Genomic DNA, 19959 nt, shown 5'->3' on the forward strand with positions numbered 1-19959 from the left:
GGGTGAGAAACTCGGTGATCCGGGAGGAGCTCAGAGTAGAGTCACTGCTCCTCCACATTGAGAGGAGCCAGATGAGGTGGCTCGGGCATCTGGTCAGGATGCCTCCCTGGTCAGGTGTTCCGGGCACATCCCACCGGAAAGAGGCCCCGGGGAAGACCCAGGACACGCTGGACGGACTACATCTCTTGGCTGAATGTGGCCGGGGAGAGGGAAGTCTGGGTTTCCCTGCTTAGGCAGGTGCCCCCGCGACCCGACTCCGGATAAGCGGAAGGAAATGGATGGATGGATCATTTTATGATTTTGGCACCAGAAGAAATAAATGGATAAAAAAATACATATAAGAAGTGTTCATGTTATTTTTACACACTAGAAAGTGGTGAAATTAATTAAAGCATAACAACTGTGAAAATCATCAAACTCTATTATGTCTTTAACTAGATTTTTTTGGTAGGATTATAATCTGGACATTCTTTCAACTACAGACACACACACGTCCAAGCATCTGTATGGTCAGCATCATATTTGAGACTGCTTCACATTAAATCTGTTTTTAGAGACTTTCTGAGTCTGAGGACAGAGTTTGGAGAGAGAACAGTACAGTATTTGAGTTTGAAAACAAGGAAGTTTGATCTGAAATCTAAAAAATAAATTCTCCACATTTCTCTACTTATCAGTGTTTTTAAGATTCTTGTGACTTCATTCATTCAAATCATTTTACAGTACAGTGACCTGACTGGTCTAGACAACATCTTCAGTTTTAGACTGACACCTCTCTTAGAGTCAAGCAGCTTCTGGGTTGTTAGCACAGACTACAAACACTAACAGATCAAGGAATTACATGACCTCCTGCTGCTGTGTCTGCAGTCATCCAGCTGTAAATAAGAATCAGTTTGTGGTACCTACCAGATGTTTGAGGTTGAATAATACTTGTCCATAATACTTAGTTTGGGTGACTTGTAAATGTTTTCTTCCTGCTTGTTACAGAAACATGGAGGCCAAAGAAAACCTAAACATCGAGGTGGTCGAGGCTGTAAGAAAGTTTTCACTGGTGCATCACGACCAAAGAGATGTCAGAAGATTCACGTTGGAGAGAAACCGTACACCTGTGATCAGTGTGGAGCAGCTTTCAGTCAGTCAGGTCATTTAAAAAGTCACCAACGTATTCACACTGGAGAGAAACCTTACAGGTGTGATCAGTGTGGAGCAGCTTTCAGTCAGTCAGGTCATTTAAAAAGTCACCAACGTATTCACACTGGAGAGAAACCTTACAGGTGTGATCAGTGTGGAACAGCTTTCACTGTATCTGGTGCTTTAAAAAGTCACCAACGTATTCACACTGGAGAGAAACCTTACAGGTGTGATCAGTGTGGAGCAGCTTTCAGTCAGTCAGGTGATTTAAAAAGTCACCAACGTATTCACACTGGAGAGAAACCTTACAGATGTGATCAGTGTGGAGCAGCTTTCAGTCAGTCAGGTGATTTAAAAAGTCACCAACGTATTCACACAGGAGAGAAACCTTACAGGTGTGATCAGTGTGGAGCAGCTTTCACTATATCTGGTGCTTTAAAAAGGCACCAACGTATTCACACTGGAGAGAAACCTTACAGGTGTGATCAGTGTGGAGCAGCTTTCACTATATCTGGTGCTTTAAAAAGTCACCAACGTATTCACACTGGAGAGAAACCTTACAGGTGTGATCAGTGTGGAGCAGCTTTCAGTCAGTCAGGTGATTTAAAAAGTCACCAACGTATTCACACTGGAGAGAAACCTTACAGGTGTGATCAGTGTGGAGCAGCTTTCACTATATCTGGTGCTTTAAAAAGGCACCAACGTATTCACACTGGAGAGAAACCTTACAGGTGTGATCAGTGTGGAGCAGCTCTCAGTCAGTCAGGTGATTTAAAAAGTCACCAACGTATACACACTGGAGAGAAACCTTACAGGTGTGATCAGTGTGGAGCAGCTTTCAGTCGATCAGGTCATTTAAAAAGTCACCAACGTATTCACACTGGAGAGAAACCTTACAGGTGTGATCAGTGTGGAGCAGCTTTCACTATATCTGGTGCTTTAAAAAATCACCAACGTATACACACTGGAGAGAAACCTTACAGGTGTGATCAGTGTGGAGCAGCTTTCACTATATCTGGTGCTTTAAAAAATCACCAACGTATTCACACTGGAGAGAAACCTTACAGGTGTGATCAGTGTGGAGCAGCTTTCACTATATCTGGTGCTTTAAAAAATCACCAACGTATTCACACTGGAGAGAAACCTTACAGGTGTGATCAGTGTGGAGCAGCTTTCAGTCAATCAGGTCATTTAAAAAGTCACCAACGTATTCACACTGGAGAGAAACCTTACAGATGTGATCAGTGTGGAGCAGCTTTCAGTCAGTCAGGTGATTTAAAAAGTCACCAACGTATTCACACTGGAGAGAAACCTTACAGGTGTGATCAGTGTGGAGCAGCTTTCACTGTATCTGGTGCTTTAAAAAGTCACCAACGTATTCACACTGGAGAGAAACCTTACAGGTGTGATCAGTGTGGAGCAGCTTTCAGTCAATCAGGTCATTTAAAAAGTCACCAACGTATTCACACTGGAGAGAAACCTTAAATGTGCCAGGAGGATGGTGCAGCTTGTATTCATTCAGACTATTAAAAAATTATACCAAATGTTGTGGAAAAACTAATGTGTACTGCTGGATTAAAACTTTATTAACAAAGGTATCACTAAGAAGACCTGTGAGGTAAAACAAAATGATATTGTGCATATTTGTAAAGTTTTGGCAAACGATAGGGGGATTTGCAGCCACTTCTTGTAAATGTTTAGTAAAGTTATGAATTTTAGTCATAGAAAGACGACCTCCCTCTGACGAGAAACTGTTCTGCAGCTGTTCTGTAGCAACTGTGAGGTGATTGTCGCAACATATTTGAGTTTGAATTAAATAATACTGTATATAACTATGTACTTTGTTAGTCATAACGAGTAATAATAATACTAATGGTTTAGATTTATTTAGTGCTTTATCAAGGCACCCAAAGTGCTTTACATTGTGAATCCATTATTCATTCACACGCTGATGGTGGAAGCCAAGTTGTACAAATAAATGAGTTGTTTACAGTATGTCTCTGTCAGGTTTCTGTTTCCTGTTCATGGGGGTATTTCAGGAAAGTCGCTCGAGAGATGCCTGAAAAAGTCAAACCAGCACCATCTTCTACTGAAGCATCATGTCGTTGTAGGAACACAGCTCAGCCTGATTTCATCCAGACTGACTCAAGACAGACCTGCATAAACTCTGTGCACACACCTGGGATGTCTAACAAGTCCAAATGAGTGGATGAAGGGAAAAGTTGTTTAAACGAGGGACGCTAGAGGCAGAATAAAAGAAACCTTCTCCTCATCAGCAGATCAAATCCTGCTGATTGATCTGCATGAAGAATTAAAACGCCACCAAAAACTGGCAAGTTTGCCACCAATTCATAGAAAGACAGAAAATGGTCCTGATCGAGTGTATCCCCCCTATACCAGATTCACCAGGTAATGGTGGCCCAGTGGATCGAACAGTGATTTTGGGCATGGTTGACCAAAGTTCTACTCAGTATTCTGGCAGTAAAAGGAAATATTGGTAAATGGAGTTAAGATGTGTTTTTCTGACGCCCATGTGACAATGAGCTGGCATGGTAGTCAAAACTTGTTGACTAAAACTGTTATATTGACCACATAAACGTAAATCATCTTGAAATCACACCGACAGGCTGAAACAGTCTGATCATGGAAGTAATGATAGCAGCCGCAGTATAAACATTGACCAAAATACTAGTCCACTGTTAATAACGGATCACTCAGTACAATTAAATACAGGGCTCAGATTACAAAGGTAATTATGGGGAACCTTATTGTCAGACATACAGTGGGACTCAGTCATATACGTGTAGGTCTATACACTACTGAAAACTAAGAATACTTGAACAACACATCTTAGATCTTGAATGAAATATTCCAGTCAAAAATCGTTATTTATTAAACAGTAGAATGTGTTGAGAACAGTAAAAAAAAGAATGATCAATGGAAATCAAAATCATTAACCCCTGGAGGTCTGGATTTAGCTTGGCTTCACACAGTGGTAGCTAACCCAGTAGCTAGCTAGTCCCCTGTAGCCGGTGCGGCTTTTCCGCCACTCACACACACACACACACTCTTTCAAACCTGCAGCGTGCAGGCGCACAAACACAAGGGACAGACAGGATGTGGATTCACGGCAAAAATTTAAAAGTGAAACATCAATGGCCATGCTTTGCACGGGGCCCAAGAGAAAGAGAAGACGTGATATGTGAACCCATTTTCGCTTCACTGAAGTGGAGTTTAAAAACCTTATGACAACAAACCTGATGAGACACATCACAATTCACCACAAAGACAACGTGATAAGTTAACAAAACGTTTGGTGTTGTATAACGTAACATTAAACCACCGGCTGTAATGTTCCAACAATAACCTTAAACCGACCGCAAACCGCTGGCTAACTTACTAGCTTCGTAGATTGTAGCAGTAGTAGCCACTTGTTGATATTGTGTGTGAAGTTGAATTTATGCTGACTTAGGTACGTAATGCTGGCCGGGCAGCTATGTTTTTAGTTGGATTGCAAGTTGAACTAAAGCAGACAGAAGTGAGCTAATCTAGGAGTTGCTAGCAAACTATAGTGAACACAAAACACCTGGGCAGCTACACATGGATGCAAACTAAAAACTAAAATGTACTAAAACAAATAATCTAGATAAAATAAAATAATACTCCACACTTAATTCAAAACAAGTGTAGCCCAGATACAGTTGCCTTGTATTTTGGGGGAAAAGCTTAAAATATTAAAACAATAAATAGTTTAAAAAAATGTCTAAAAAGTGTTTAAGGGTGAATCCCATTTCACCCCTTGGCCCTACCCCATAGCCCTTCCCCTCCGTTTTGCGCGTTCACGTGAAGGGGTAGGGGTGTCCCAATTCCTTTTAGGACAGAGGGGTAGGGGTAAGGGGTAGGGCTATATACCCCTTCAAACGAAGATTTGAAACGGAGGGGTATGAAAAATTTCCTGTTCTATATGAGAAAGCAAGTGTTTCTACGCACATCACGCTTTCTTGAGGTGCAGGGCAACACACTCGCACAAAAAAAAAAAGCCTCAGAGTAAAAGAGAGTATACCAGCACACGATTAATTTTAATTGCATGCAAAATTCGTACATTACGTCCCACATATGCCTGTCGATAAGCAATAAGTCAATTAATTGCACTGTAATGAAAAAATGAGCGCAACAAGTTTGCCGCCGCGATTTTATTAGTCTCCCCCATCTTACTTCACCATAGACTGTGTATGACAACAGGTTTCACTATGGAGTATCTCGACTGAACGCTCTTGCAGAGTGATCTCTCTCATGTCATGTTTGACAGCAGCATGTTGCAGCACGAGATCGTGGTGAACCACTAACCTGTGCGAGCCGGTACGCTGCGTTTGTTTACAGGGCTACTGTCACGCATCAGCCGTTAGACTCATGCATTAGAGTGGCTTCTTACGCTCTCACGCTAAACCTCTTATTTCTCACACTGGAATACACTTTAAGAGCAATGCCGGCTAACTAAGAAGTTCTAGAGGATTCCCAGTGGGCCGCATTACTTCTGGGCCGGTGTCCCGGCGTATATGTCAAAAAGACGCAGCGTCGCGTTGCAGCAGCGGTTCGCTCACTGCTCATAGATCAGACTGACACGCAGTGATGAGGGAGATATTTCAGCTTCACAGACGGCAACGATGCACAATATAGTTTTTCCTAGTTTTTTTTAAATACAGCCAGCAGTTTTGCTGGTTTTTCCTGTTTTAGCCCCATGTTTAATATTTTTTAATATATTTATTGTTTTGATTTTATTTAGTTTCTTCCAGTTCCTGTGTAAAATGTTCTTTAGTGACTACTGATGACATATGTGACTGTTGAAGGGGTGTCCCAATTCGTAGGGGTTGACTTTTCAGCCCTACACCTTCTAGCTCCGTTGTAAGGGGTAAGGGGCAAGGGGTGAAATGGGATTGGGCCTAAGTCATTGTTAGTTTATAAAGTTTATGTTCAGTTCATATCCTCCTGACTACCAGTAGTTCAAATTTGTCCTCTGTGGAGGACATTTGTAAAGCTGAATATCTCCATCCCCCTGCATGCTATTAAACCCACTCATTTTGTTCTCTAAAAAGGACATCCAGGGCCTTTGAATGGTACCACATTTATAGGGGTGGGGCCTTGGGAACATCCTGTTTTTCCTCAAGAAGAATTGCCTTCATTACCACAATCACATTTCATAAGAAGAGGAAAAGTAAGTGCATAACTTCTTTTTGTGCAAATGTAGTCCTGAAGTATTATTGTAATATTTCTTTATAATATCTCTTGAGAACACATTAAACCATTTTCTAAATGAATATAACAACATTTTACCACAACATAAGTTTGAGAATTGTCTTCTGTAGTGGACATTTGTTGCTATTTACTGAATTTTATTCTGTATTTTTCAGTTAAGAAGAACGAGTTTCATTGTCAAAGTTTTCTCATTACCCTTCAAACAGTCAGGGAAATTAAAAAAAATATTGATTAAACAATTTTTTTTCTAGTAGTCAGGAGGATATAACATATGTTCAATGTTAAAATCAGTTATTGATCAGTTATTGATTAGTTGGTGTTGAGCATAGATAATCAGAGTTCTGGCCGACAGCGTATGCCACGTGGAGGTCTGCAGCTACCAACGTCTGTCTGCAACATCAACTAATCAAACCCCCTTTTCATCCCTCATCATGCCATTTCAACTCCTGAGGTTTCCGCTGACTGATATAAGAGGTTGTGAGTAACCAAAACAGTTTGCACATGCTATATTTCTCTTTTGCTTGCTTGCAAGTAAACGGGTCATCCAGTTTTAGACCACAACGTTCCCAAGCTTCGCTCCAGGCCTGCAACTTTTTGAGTTAATTTGAGGGCTGATTTGGAAAAACGTAAAAGGCTGGTATTACAGAGAACTGGTCGGTCAGTTTGTGAAATGGTGCGGTGACAATCATCTCATCTTGAATACCAAGAAAACAAAGGAGATGATTGTTGACTTCAGGAGGAACAAGAACACACATAGATGTGTTTCCATCATGGGAGAGGAGGTGGAGGTGGTGGAGGAATACAAGTACCTTGGAGTTCAGCTGGACAACAGACTTGAGTGGAAAAGCAACACTGAGTACATTTACAAGAAAGGTCAGAGCAGACTCTACTTCTTAAGGAAGCTGAGATCTTTTAACGTCTGCACCAAAATGTTGCAAATGTTCTACAGGTCTGTTGTTGAAAGTGCAATCAGCTTTGCAGCAATCTGTTGGGGCAGCGGCATCAGAACCAGAGACTTGAAAAGAATTAACAAACTGATCAAGAAAGCTGGTTCTGTGCTTGGAGTAACTCTGGAGCCGCTGGAGTTGATCATCAAAAAAAGAATTCTGTACAAGCTGACGAAGATAATGGAAGATCCTTCACACCCTCTACACAACGCCGTGACGAAACAACAGAGTGTGTTCAGTGGGAGGCTTGTTCAAGTCCGATGCAAGACAGAGAGATACAGAAGATCCTTCCTTCCAGCAGCTATCAGGCTGAAGAACAAAGCCCTTAATTAATTAATGTGATTGTTTAAAAAAAAAAAAAAAAAAAAAAGTAAAAATTACTACTACTACAATATTGAATTTCCCTTTGGGATTAATAAAGTATTTTTCATTTCATTTCATTTCATTATTTTATGGTGCTATTTTATTTAATACTATTTTTATCTTTAAATAAGAAGGTATAAACACAACGTGTTTTGAAAAGCCCTTAATCTTATATGTTTTATTTGTATGTATTATGTATGTTTATATTACTAAAATTTGTTTCTATTCGAATAACGTGTCTTTAGTCCTAATTTGTTTGGTTTAAATTTTTCATATTTATAAGTTATATATTAACAAGCGGGGGCACCGACTAATTTTGAGTTGTAACAGGTAACATGCAGGTATCACAAAAAACTTTAAACATACAGAAGCACCTGTCAGTCTGAGAAAAAAACCCAGGGCCCTGCCCATAGTATCATAACATTTGTTTAACTACGAGTTACATGGGACAGGTACTACACAACTTTAGCCTACATTTTCATACATGAAATAGACTAAATGTGGTATAAAAATAAGTAAAATTGTGTTTTGAATGTTTGTGGTCATCAAAATGGGGTTCTAAGCTAAAAAAAGTTTGAGATTTACTGCTCTAGGAGCAGCATCCCATTCATTCATTTTCCAGCCATTTTTTGCCGCTTATGCAGAATCGGGTCCCGGGGGCAGCTGTCTAAGCAGGGAAACCCAGACTTCCCTCTCCCCGGCCACATTCACCAGCTCATCCAGAAAGATCCTGAGGCGTTCCCAGGCTAGCCGAGAGATGTAGTCCATCCAGTGTATCCTGGGTCTTCCTCGGGGCCTCTTTCTGGTGGGACGTGCCTGGAACACCTCACCAGGGAGGCGTCCAGGAGACATCCTGACCAGATGCCCGAGCCACCTCATCTGGCTCCTCTCGATGTGGAGAAGCAGCGACTCCACTCAGCCCCTCCCGGATCACCAAGCTTCTCACCCTATCTCTAAAGGAGAGCCCGGCCACCCTGCGGAGAAAACTCATTTCAGTCGATCTTGTTCTACCCACATCTCATGACCATAGGTAAGGGAATTGAGGCACTTTCCCTTACAAAATGAATGGGCTTTTCCAGGCCGTGTACGCTTTCGTCCACCAAACGAAGACGAATCCTTCGTCATGTCCACCAACTCGACTTTTCGTGACGTGTCTTCGGACAGGTAATAGACGTGGACGGAGCCAGTAGAGGGCGCTCACGCTCCATCTGGGACACGAACTGGAACTGCGTCCACGTGCAATGAATTTCGTACACGAACCTGGATATGTGTCCACGGTCAATGACTCTTGATAAGCGATTGTACCCAAAGTGGAATTTTTGTACACCAACTGTCATTTAGATGGGGGGGTCCCAGATAGGTGCGGGAGGGGTCCCAGTGTCCACGAACTGGAACTTTACCCCCGGACCACCGGCTTTCGATGGGAAGGGTCCCAGACAGGTGCGGCGGGGGTCCCGGATGTCTACGAACTGGAATTTTTGTACACGAACTGGAACTTTACCCCCGGACCACCGGCTTTCGATGGGAGGGGTCCCAGACAGGTGCGGCAGGGGTCCCGGTGTCCACGAACTGGAATTTCTGTACACGAACTGGAACTTTAGGCCCGGACCACCGGGAAGGGTCCCAATAGGTGTGGGTGGGGGTGTGGGGGGGTCCCCTGTCCACGAACTGGAATTTCTGTACACGAACTGGAATTTTACGCCCGGACCACCGGGATGGGTCCCAATGGGTGCGGCGGGGATCCGGCTGTCCACGAACTGGAATTTCTGTACACCAACTGGAATTTAGTCCAAAAAAGCTCCCATCAGGCTGCCCTTCGCAGGGTGCTTCCTGCGGACCCCCGAGAGCGCCCCCTAGCGACGGCAGCTCGATCCGAGCAACTTTTGCCCAAAAGCGGTCCGGGGTCCAGTTTGACGTTTGATTCGTGTTTAGGGCACCCCCCCCGATGCTGCCTACCAAACACCGGGTCCCCCGGACCACCCGGGACCGAGATATTAAAGTGTGTCCACAAAGGTGCAAATCGCGGTCCGTCTGGTGTCCCGAGTCCCACACAACGTCCCCTGGCGATCTGGGATGGATTGGACCCTCGGGGTCCGAAATATGAGGGGTCAAATATCTTCAAAAATCCCCCCAAAGCAAGATTCACAGCATTTTCCAATGCTTAATTGATTTGACCTCTGACCTACATACAAATTAAGGCCATAACTTTTTGGTTCTGGGTCCCATTGGGGTCAGACTGGACAGGGGTCATCAGGGGGACGTGCCGAGTGGGCCGCCGTTGCCGCGGCGACGCTAGCACGCTCAGAAAAGGAAGTAGCCTCGGGGAGGGTTTGGGGCCCCCAGCTCTGGGATTCTGACAGGGGACTTGGAGAAAGGGCCAGCGGTCCAAATTTGGTGAAAATTGGACAAAATTTGTCCAAAAAAATGAGCGTCCACGTCCAATGCATTTCCCATTGACTGTACCCTACCGACAACACCCATTCATTATTATAGACACGTGGACGGCCTCCCGCAGGCACACCGTGCAATGCAGGGGCCCGGGGATGGCTGGAGCGTGTCCGGGGCGGACCCCCGAACAACATATTGAGCCCGCATCGCAGCGCGACGCCCCGAAATTTTTTTCCCCCCATGTCAAAAACTTTTCCAAGATAGCCTCTCAGACCCTTAGAACAAGAGCAAGACTGAGGATTTTTGGGAGGAAAAAGGGGGAGAAATTTTTTCCGGGGGCCCTGCAGGCCCGAATCTTTTTGGGGTGGGAGAGGGGTGCGCCCTGCACGCCCACACCGAATCTGGGGGCTCTCGGACCCTCGGGGGCTGCGCAGGACCCCCGAAACCGCTCCATTAAAACCCCATAGACGACTACGGTCGCTTCTGTGTCGGGGTACCACGCGGCCCCCGAACGGGCTACAGACACCAAAATCGCATCAGTCCTAACTGAGGTCGAGCTCTACCAGGGCCAAGTGGAACGGTGGCGATAGGTTATTCCTGTGCGAAAAGCCACCCCGTTTTATACTCCCAGACCCGGCCTCCATGTTAAACTGTGGGTCAGAGAGGTCGAGCTCCCTTTTGGGGCCGTACGCGGCCCAGGAAGGGGCTAGAGACCCCAAACTCGGGTCGGTGCAAACTGAGGTCATGCCCTACGAGGGTGCGTCGGGAGGGTGACGCCAAATCGTTCCTGTGCCGAACGCCAGCCCGTTTCTCACTGCAGAAAACAGGCCTCCATAGGCCTCCATTTTACAGTATGGGGGAAACACACATCTAAATATCTTGGCCCGGGAAGGGTCTGGAGACCCCAAACTTGGGTCAGTAAGACCTGGGACCATGCCCTACGAGGGTGCGTTGGGAGGGTGACGCCAAATCGTTCCTGTGCCGAACGCCAGCCCGTTTCTCACTGCAGAAAACAGGCCTCCATAGGTCTCCATGTTACAGTATGGGGGAAACACACATCTAAATATCTGAGCCCGGGAGGGGGCTAGAGACCCCAAACTCGGGTCACTGATCACTAAGGACATGGGCTACAAGTGTGCGTTGGGAGGGTGAAGCTACGTGGTCCCAGTGCAAAACGCCAGCCTTCTACACATTTGTAAACAACATGGCCGCCATGGGCCCACTTTCCACGTCCATTACTGCCCCGTCCTGGGGTCTAGGGGGGTGAAACTTAAACCACAGTGTCCCTGTGGCAGGTACTACCTGGGTGTGACGTTTGAAGTGAATGAGACAAGGTGAAAAGGTCGCGTAAAAACGACCTCAAAGTGTTACAAGTTTTAAAACCTAAACATTGTCCAAATGTCTTCAAATGTCCCCATCTTCACACCACCTCTTCTTGACCCCTCTGGGAACAACATACTCCAGTTTCAGCTGTCTAGCTTAAAAAATTACCAAGCTAGGCCAGTTTGAAAATCTGCGTCTAATACTTTGCATTGTATGGTCAGGTGGGGTTCGTGGACGCAGGCTGTAATTTGGTCATACTTTGTCCTAGAGGCCTGAAACTTGATAGGCTGACTCAGTTGAGACCCCTGAGTGTGTGATATAAATATCAGGTCGATCTGTCCAGAAATTACCAAGTTACAGCTTCTGTCCACGTCTAATACTTTGCATTGTATGGTCAGGTGGGGTTCGTGGACGCAGGCTGTAACTTGGTCATACTTTGTCCTAGAGGGCTGAAACGTGATAGGCTGACTCAGACTAGGTCCCTGAGTCTGTGATATCATTCCCAGATCGATATCTTGAAAAATGACCAAGTTACAGCCTCTGTCCACGTCTAATACTTTGCATTGTATGGTCAGGTGGGGTTCGTGGACGCAGGCTCTAACTTGGTCATACTTTGTCCTAGAGGGCTGAAACTCGCAGGGTTGTCTCAGATGAGCCCCCTGAGTGTGTGACATCATTATCAGGTCGATCTGTCCAGAAATGACCGAGTAACAGCCTCTGTCCACGAACCCCACCTGACGGCCCCATAATAAATTCGTACTCGTGTACAAGAGGCCATAACTTCCCCAAATATGAACCAAAATGGATGGAAATTGAAATGTGGTTTCATTGCACCATGCCTAACAAGTGTGTGAAGTTTGGTGAGGATCAGACCAGCAGAAAAAGATCGTTAAATGCACTTTGGAGATTACTTTAATGCAAGATGGAGGCTGTCACGTTCGATCAAATAAATAAATTTCTCCTGGACAAAAATGGATTAAACTCCAGATATGTGTTCAGCATCCCCCCGTGCTTGTGTCACACTGATTTCAGCTCGATCCGTGGAGATATGAGCCGGTTCTGGCCCCGTGTCCGTCGCGGACATCCCCCGGTGCTTTTCTCCAATTTGGTAGACGGGACCGGGCTGAAAAAAATCACACATGTCCCCCAATGTCCCAAGAGTAGACCCTGCGATTCTCAGCTCGATCCGTGCAGAAATGCCTGCGCTGTGGTCTCTGAAGCGGGCCCGACGTTCCTCAGCCTTCTACCCGCAGCAGAGTGCTCCGATCCCGGCCAGCGTCTTCCACTGGTCCCCGGTCGACCAAGTCGGGCTAATAACGGAAAAACCGCCGGTCAGAAAATTCTGAAAAAAATCTTACATCTTCCCCAACATCCAACGAGTCTGTCACACCGATTTCAGCTCGATCCGTCCGGAATTTCCGCGGCCGGGTCCGGTAGAAGACGGTGTCCACGGCAGGGACCTTGCCATTGAGAGTTCGTGGACCTAGCGTGGTCCTGCGGTCACGTAGAAAGCTGAAACTCCAGATTCAGACTCCTGGAGGTCCACTCACACGGCCACACTGATTTCATACCGATCTGTCCAGAAATGACCGAGTTATAGCCGCTGTCCACGAACTCGACCTGACGTTTCAATGTAAAGTCTCATCCGTGTACAAGAGGTCATAACTTCCCCAAATATGCTCCGAAATGGATGGGAATTAATATTTAAGGTCCTTGTTGAAGGCCAAACAAGTGCTCCAAGTTTGAAACAAATCGGACAAAGTACAGTCCAGTTATGACACTTTAAAACAGGTGTACACGTCTGATACTTGCCATTCAAACTCAGGACGAGTTCAAGGACACGATTATAACTCGGCCGTACGTGCACGTAGAAAGCTGAAACTCCAGATTCAGACTCCTGGAGGTCCACTCACACGGCCACACTGATTTCATACCGATCTGTCCAGAAATGACCGAGTTATAGCCGCTGTCCACGAACTCGACCTGACGTTTCAATGTAAAGTCTCACCCGTGTACAAGAGGTCATAACTTCCCCAAACATGATCCGAAATGGATGGGAATTAATATTTGGGGTCCTTGAACTATTCTCAACAGGTGTGTGAAGTTTGGTGAGGATCAGACCTGTAGAAAAAGATCGTTAAATGCACTTTGGAGATGACTTTGATGCAAGATGGAGGCCGTCACGTTGGAGCAAATAAATAAATTTCTCCCAGACAAAAATGGATAAAACTCCAGATATGTGTTCAGCATCCCCCCGTGCTTGTGTGACTTTAATTTCAGATCGATCCGTTCACATATGTCCACCGTATGTCCAACAGAAACTGGTGTCCACGGCTGAGACTTTACAATGGCAGCCTTAGGTCCACTTCGTGTACACGGACCTAGCGTAGTCCTACGGTCACGTAGAAAGCTGAAACTCCACACACAGGGTCCAGGAGGTCCAGTCACACGGCCACACTGATTTCAGACCAATCTGTCCAGAAATGAGCTCGCAATAGCCCCTTTCCTTCCGTGAATGTGTCGGAACGGCCGAGCTTTTCAAGATGGCCGCCGAGAGGTTTTCGGACCATTACTGGCGAACGCCTTGCTCTAGAGGGCTGAAATTTACAGGGCGTGTCCGCAGAGGACCCCCGCACGTGTCCTGCGAGTTTCGGCCCGATCGGTTCTGAAACGGCCCCGCCAGAGGCCGCTGTCCATGGATCGGTATGTCCGGCCCATGTTGAGGTATAGGACAGAGGACACGGTACTTAAAAGCTCGGTTCTAAGAACGGCGTTGCCCCACAGACACGACACTCTCCGGACCGGTTCTGACCCGTCCAAAGAGCCCGTCCTGTGAATTTCACACACGCCCGTCCAGGGGAAACCCACTTTCCGGGCTGAATGGGTGTTGGGAATCCCACCCTCTGGTGGATGCAACGCGCAACTGCGGACCTCATCCACCCCCAGAGCCCTGCCACCGAGGAGCTTTTTAACCAGCCCCAGAAATGGGAAAGCCAACACCAGGGTCCCCAGACTCTGCCTCTGCTTCCACATCGGAAGACGTGTTGGTGGGATTGAGAAGGTCTTCAAAGTATTCCCCCCACTGCCACACAACGTCCCAAGTTGAGGTCAGCAGCCCCCCATCCCTACTGTACACAGTGTTGACGAAGCACTGCTTTCCCCTCCTGAGCCGCCGGATGGTGTACCAGAATCTCCTTGAAGCCGTCCGGAAGTCATTCTCCATGGCCTCTCCAAACTCCTCCCATGCGTGAGTTTTTGCCTTAGTGACTGCTGAAGCTGTGCTCCACTTAGCCCGTCGATACTCATCAGCTGCCTCTGGAGTCCCACAGGCCAAAAAGGCCCGATAGGACTCCTCCTTCGGCTTGACAACATCCCTCACTGCTGGTGTCCACCAACGAGTTCGAGAGTCACCGCCACGACAGGTACCAAAGACCTTGCTGCCACAGCTGTGGCTGGCCGCCTCAACAATAGAAGCACCGAACACAGCCCACTTGGACTCAATGTCCCACGCTTCACCCAGGACATGGTTGAAGCTCTCTCGGAGATGGGAGTTGAAACTCTTTCTGACAGGGGACTCCGCCAGATGTTTCCAGCAGACCCTCACAACACACTTGGGTCTGCCAGGCCTGACTGGCATCCTCTCCCACCATCTGAGCCAACTCACAACCAGGTGGTCATCAGTTAACATCTCCGCCCCTCTCTTCACCCGAGTGTCCAAGACATGCAGCTGCAAGTCAGACAACACGACTACAAAGTTGAACTGCGGCCTACAGTGTCTTGGTGCACGTGTGGACGCTCTTATACCTGAACAAGGTGTTCGTTATGGACAATCCATGACAAGCACCACTTGGATTTAGATCAGGGGGGCCATTCCTCCCAATCGCACCCCTCCAGGTCTTGCTGTCATTGCCCACGTTGGCATTGAAGTCCCCAAGCAGAACGAGGGAGTCCCTGGACTCCAAAAAGGGTGGGTACTCTTAATAACTGCAGTTTTTGGTGTGCAAACTCTCTGTGAGTCTCCAGTCACACACAGGTCCAGATCAAAGAGCAGTGACTGATAAGAAGAAACTCTGCCTAACAACAGAGGCAAGCCAACCTGGAGTCAGATGTTTGGTGCGATAAGCCCGCCTCCTGGCCTTGGACTTGTATGGAAGGCCGAATGGACCAAAACGTCTATTTTGACATTCGTGTTAAAACGTACATTTTTTACGTGTTAAGACGTACAAAGTTAACATCTTAAGATGTTTGGACCTTAAGGTTTCCATCTGATTGGTTGGCATCAACATACCCTCCCCTCACAGTACGTCAGTGCTACGTTGGGCTGTACTTCACCTAGGTTCTGGTCTTATGCGCTCATACTATTGGATATGTTTGGGCTACGTACCTGTCAGCTGTTGTATACGCAACTGTGATTCACTGTTTGGGACAGTCTATTAATGCGGGGGAAATGTAGCAAGTCTATTGTCTGTTCCAAAGTCTGGAGCAGAAGGTGGCAAGTCGGTCGCCATGTTGGTTGCATTGTTGTTAGCAGCTGTGTATCGTCTTTGCCTGCGTTATAATCTTTGATAAAATGGGAGTCTCATGTTGTGTGAAAGACTGCAAAAAGACGCCAAAAAACTTTTAAAAAGTAGCCCACAACGTTTTTTTCAGCTTTCCACTTGTAAACAAGGCTTTGGACAGCAGGTTATGGCCTGGGTCACAGCGGTGAGAGAAGGACATCACTGTCACCACCATCTCCCTTCATGCATGTTTGCTCGACATTTTCATAAAGGCAAGTAGGAGAGTTTTTGTTGTTTTTGTTGATTTTATTGTGTAAGTAATGTTAATGAGTAAGCTTTATTTGCTGACATGTTGCGTGCCAGTGTCAATATCATCTCCCCTGCAAACTGTTGCGGTCCACTGGCTGTCCAGGCCGTGTTGAATGCTGCATTCCATGTAGTTTCACTTCGGCGGCGTACTGCTTAACAATCGAGTTTGGTGCCAGGGCAGTTCATCCAGACCTGCTGCAGTACTCCTAAAATGGTTAAAATGTTAGAAATAAAATGCTGTGATGAGGAAGAGAAAGAAGGATTTTATTAGTGATGTTTTTTTTTCTTCTATGTCTCTGCTTCATGCATACATACATTAATTTATGTACACTCAGCTTTCAAATGATCCAGCCAGTTATCCATTTGATGATGATATTAAACAACAGATCTCAGCACCACCTCACCACCACAGCTGCTCAACCTGCATCACTTTGATCACAGTGGTGGAGGATTTCCTGCAGCAGCCTCTCAGCTTTTGAGATTTGCTGCCAACATGTTTGCTGTTCATCAAGCAGCAAGACGTTCCTCTGTTACATTATCAGATTGTTACGTAGAGTTAAAGACTTCTTTATTACAAAACTGAGAATTTATACAAGGAGAAAAGACTAGAACTATAGTTTGAACCGAGACTGAGAAAAGTGACCCTGCAGCTGAAATACAAAGTCTTGTCATGAGAGATCAGCCAGAATTGGTGGATGATCTTTGAAGAGCTTCATGGCGGTTTCTGTTTCTGTTGTCAGAATATGTAAGTGAGACATGTAGAACTGAGATAAATCTGGAGGAAACTTTGAGGGACTGGGTGTTCTGTCACTCTGCTGAAGAAAATTATTCAGGTGTCGGGAGACTTTTCTTCTTTCTCCCTCCCTACGAGACGGGGTTGTAGCTACGGGTAAGATGGCATTTGCTCTGCAGGCAGAGCAGAACATTAATGTAGGTAATAACAGGGTCTGTTTCTCTTTTAGGTAAGGGGACTAGCGTGACCCAAGCTATCTGTGTGTGGATACCTTCCTGTTTTGTCTCCATGTGATTTCCTATTGGCTCGTTCGGTGCATCGGCAGGTGGAGCTTAACTTCTGAGACTGACAAATATGCTCTTGTGCCCCAGTGAGGGGTAAAGCACGGACTGATCATTATTGTGGGTGCTGCCCAGGATGTAACGTTGTTTGAGTTTTCCTTGGTTGCCCGTTTTAATTTTGATTTAAGTAATGCATGTTCTGTTGCATGTTTAACCCCTTTTTTGGTTAGAGGGCTGAATGCACCTCCGATGGAGTTGTCGCATTCATTCAATTCCTCCCACCCCACTAGACATGCCACACGTGTAAATACCAAGAGTGCTCTTTGAGATCTGATTGGATGGTTAACTGGTTGGATTAAGTGGTTAAGATTGTGAAATAAAATGGAAGCACCAATTTTAACTAGTTTTTTAATAACACCAAATATATGATTGCAGGTCAACCAGCTTAAGACTCTGCACCATTCCTGCTTCTAGGACACATCAGTTCCACCCACAAACGCTGCACATCTGCAAGACGAAGAAGACGCATCAGCTGAGGAAAGAGACACTGCAAGCAGCAGAGATGGAGTCCACCAGGATCCAGACACTGGAGATGTACAGACCATGAAGAGAACACCTGATGGTGGAGAGGATGGTGATCAGCTGATCACAGAGGATGAGACACATGATGATGAAGATCTATGTGTTCAGTCAGACAGTTGGAAGTTTTTTTTATACTATTTGTGCAACAAAAATGTGCACTTTTTTTTGTACATGGCCTAAACATGAATAATAAAGTGTGTCAAAGGCGTTTTCAAGTATTTTTGACTCTTTGTTGCCTCTTAAGCACATAAATAACCAGCGTCAGTTTTGAAAATGAAAATTACATTACATTTTAATTACATATAAAAATCTTGTGGAGATAAACACTGAATAGAAACATGATTGTTAAACAGACGAGAAGCTTGACAGTTTTACTTTTTCATATCAGTTTTTACTGAAATTCTCTGTCAGAATAAACACTAGCAGCAGATAAAACATGAAATTTCAATAAAAGAAAATACAGAATATGCACACGTGATATAATAAATACACTGAAGTTGTGGCGTAACATCTTCAAGTAATGTAGAGAGACAATTTTACATCTTTGATGGCAATTTCAACACTGAATAAATATAATGTGCAATTGTGCTAAAAACTGCAAAATATGAGCAAATTTGTAACAAGAGCAACAATGAACAGATCCAGACGTCTTCTTTAGCTGCTGCAGGCTGTAGACCTCCATGATGACCCAGAGCTTCAGTGGAGAGTCAGTCAGGTGCTGGGAGACCTGTAGACACACACTGGCAGACAACAACCGTTTACACCAGTGTTCAGCCGTTTGCTTTATTTAGCTTCATTTAAAGGACGTTTATATTATTACAGGTTCTGTTTACAGGCTGATGCCAGACTGACGTGTTAGCTTCAGTAATTATGTTGTATGAACATGTGGTAGGATTATTAGATCATTTAAATCTTTTTCTGAGTTATGTAAAATAAATATGAAGTTGTTTCTTTTACAACATTGTAATGCACATGAATCATTTTTTCTCAGAGTTTAAATAAGTAAAGAAATCAGACAACACAAGTAAAGTAACCCTAAGCAGCATCATAACTTCAGGAACAGCAGGTGAGCTTACCTTTGCAGTGAGACGGTGTTGTTCAGTCCTGCGGTGGAAGTGTGAACAGATCTGCATCCAGACATTCCTGAAACGTCCGTGAGCTTCCAGAGATTTGTATTTTCTGAACTGTTCATACGTGTAAGCACTGATACCATAAATGAGGTAGCTTATGTCCAGCGATGAGGTTGGAGGTAGTAATGTAGCATCAGAGCTCCATTCCTTAGCTTTGAGGTCGTAAGGATCTATGTTATTGATTGTTGACAATTTGGCCAAATACCGATCCCGGGCCTCCTTGATAAGCTTGTCCCTGTACGGTATCCTCTCATCATTCTTCTTTTTATCCATATTGATGACCGAGTAAACGGTTTTAAAACGTATTAGTAACTAAAGTACAGCTCCTGGTGTTGCTTGTTTATATCCGAGATGCAAATTATACGGCCCAGGGGTGTGTGTCGACTAGTTAGGTCATGTGTTTGACAAAGACCGATAAGCTGGATGCCAACAGCTATTAAACAAAATGTGTTTGTCCTTTTGTTTTTTTGCAGTGGTTTACTGAAGATTGATTTGTTATCCAACTTTTCTTTTTGGCTCAGGTTGTCTCTGTCTGTAGGTCCTGTGCTGTGTCATTGGGTCCCATTGGTGTCTCTAGCCCAAAATGGTAACTGCAGTACCGCAGCGTCATCTAGTGGCGTTTGTCAAAAAAACATCAATTTATCGTTTGCAGGGATTGTATGTAAGAATTCCCCTCAGAAACTGATGAAGTGGTAGCACCCAATTTTTTACATCTTTAGATGTTAATTTTGTTCGTCTTAACACGAACGTCAAAATAGACGTTTTGGTCCATTCGGCTTCCATAGTTTTGTCACACTTTAACGCACATAAAAAGCGCCGTTTTGTTGTATTATAATTATCCCAGCCCCTTTTTTGTACAGCCAGTAAAACTGAACCGTGATCATCCAATCAGTAAAGAATAAGAGCAGACCCTCCAGTTCATCACTGGTCTCTGCTGAAGGATTGTCTGCATTGTTCCAGTAACCATGTGGTCTGCTGGTGTGTTTACATCTCCAGTCATATGCCAGGATACAGATTCAGATA

At 45.1% G+C, this 19959-nt stretch overlaps 1 protein-coding gene across 1 annotated transcript in view; it reads left to right on the plus strand.

Moving 5' to 3' along the window:
- The window catches only part of LOC121635269 (zinc finger protein 91-like), a 107457-nt gene that overhangs the window by 23139 nt on the left and 64359 nt on the right, over positions 1-19959 (plus strand). Inside the window, exons 2-3 of the mRNA XM_041978403.1 lie at positions 985-2230; positions 2315-2578. Coding sequence (XP_041834337.1) covers positions 985-2230; positions 2315-2578 — 1510 coding nt within the window. The remainder of the gene's footprint in view (positions 1-984; positions 2231-2314; positions 2579-19959) is intronic.

This window comes from Melanotaenia boesemani, chromosome 24 (assembly GCF_017639745.1).
Source record: "Melanotaenia boesemani isolate fMelBoe1 chromosome 24, fMelBoe1.pri, whole genome shotgun sequence".
In the NCBI taxonomy this organism is placed as follows: Eukaryota; Metazoa; Chordata; class Actinopteri; order Atheriniformes; family Melanotaeniidae; genus Melanotaenia; species Melanotaenia boesemani.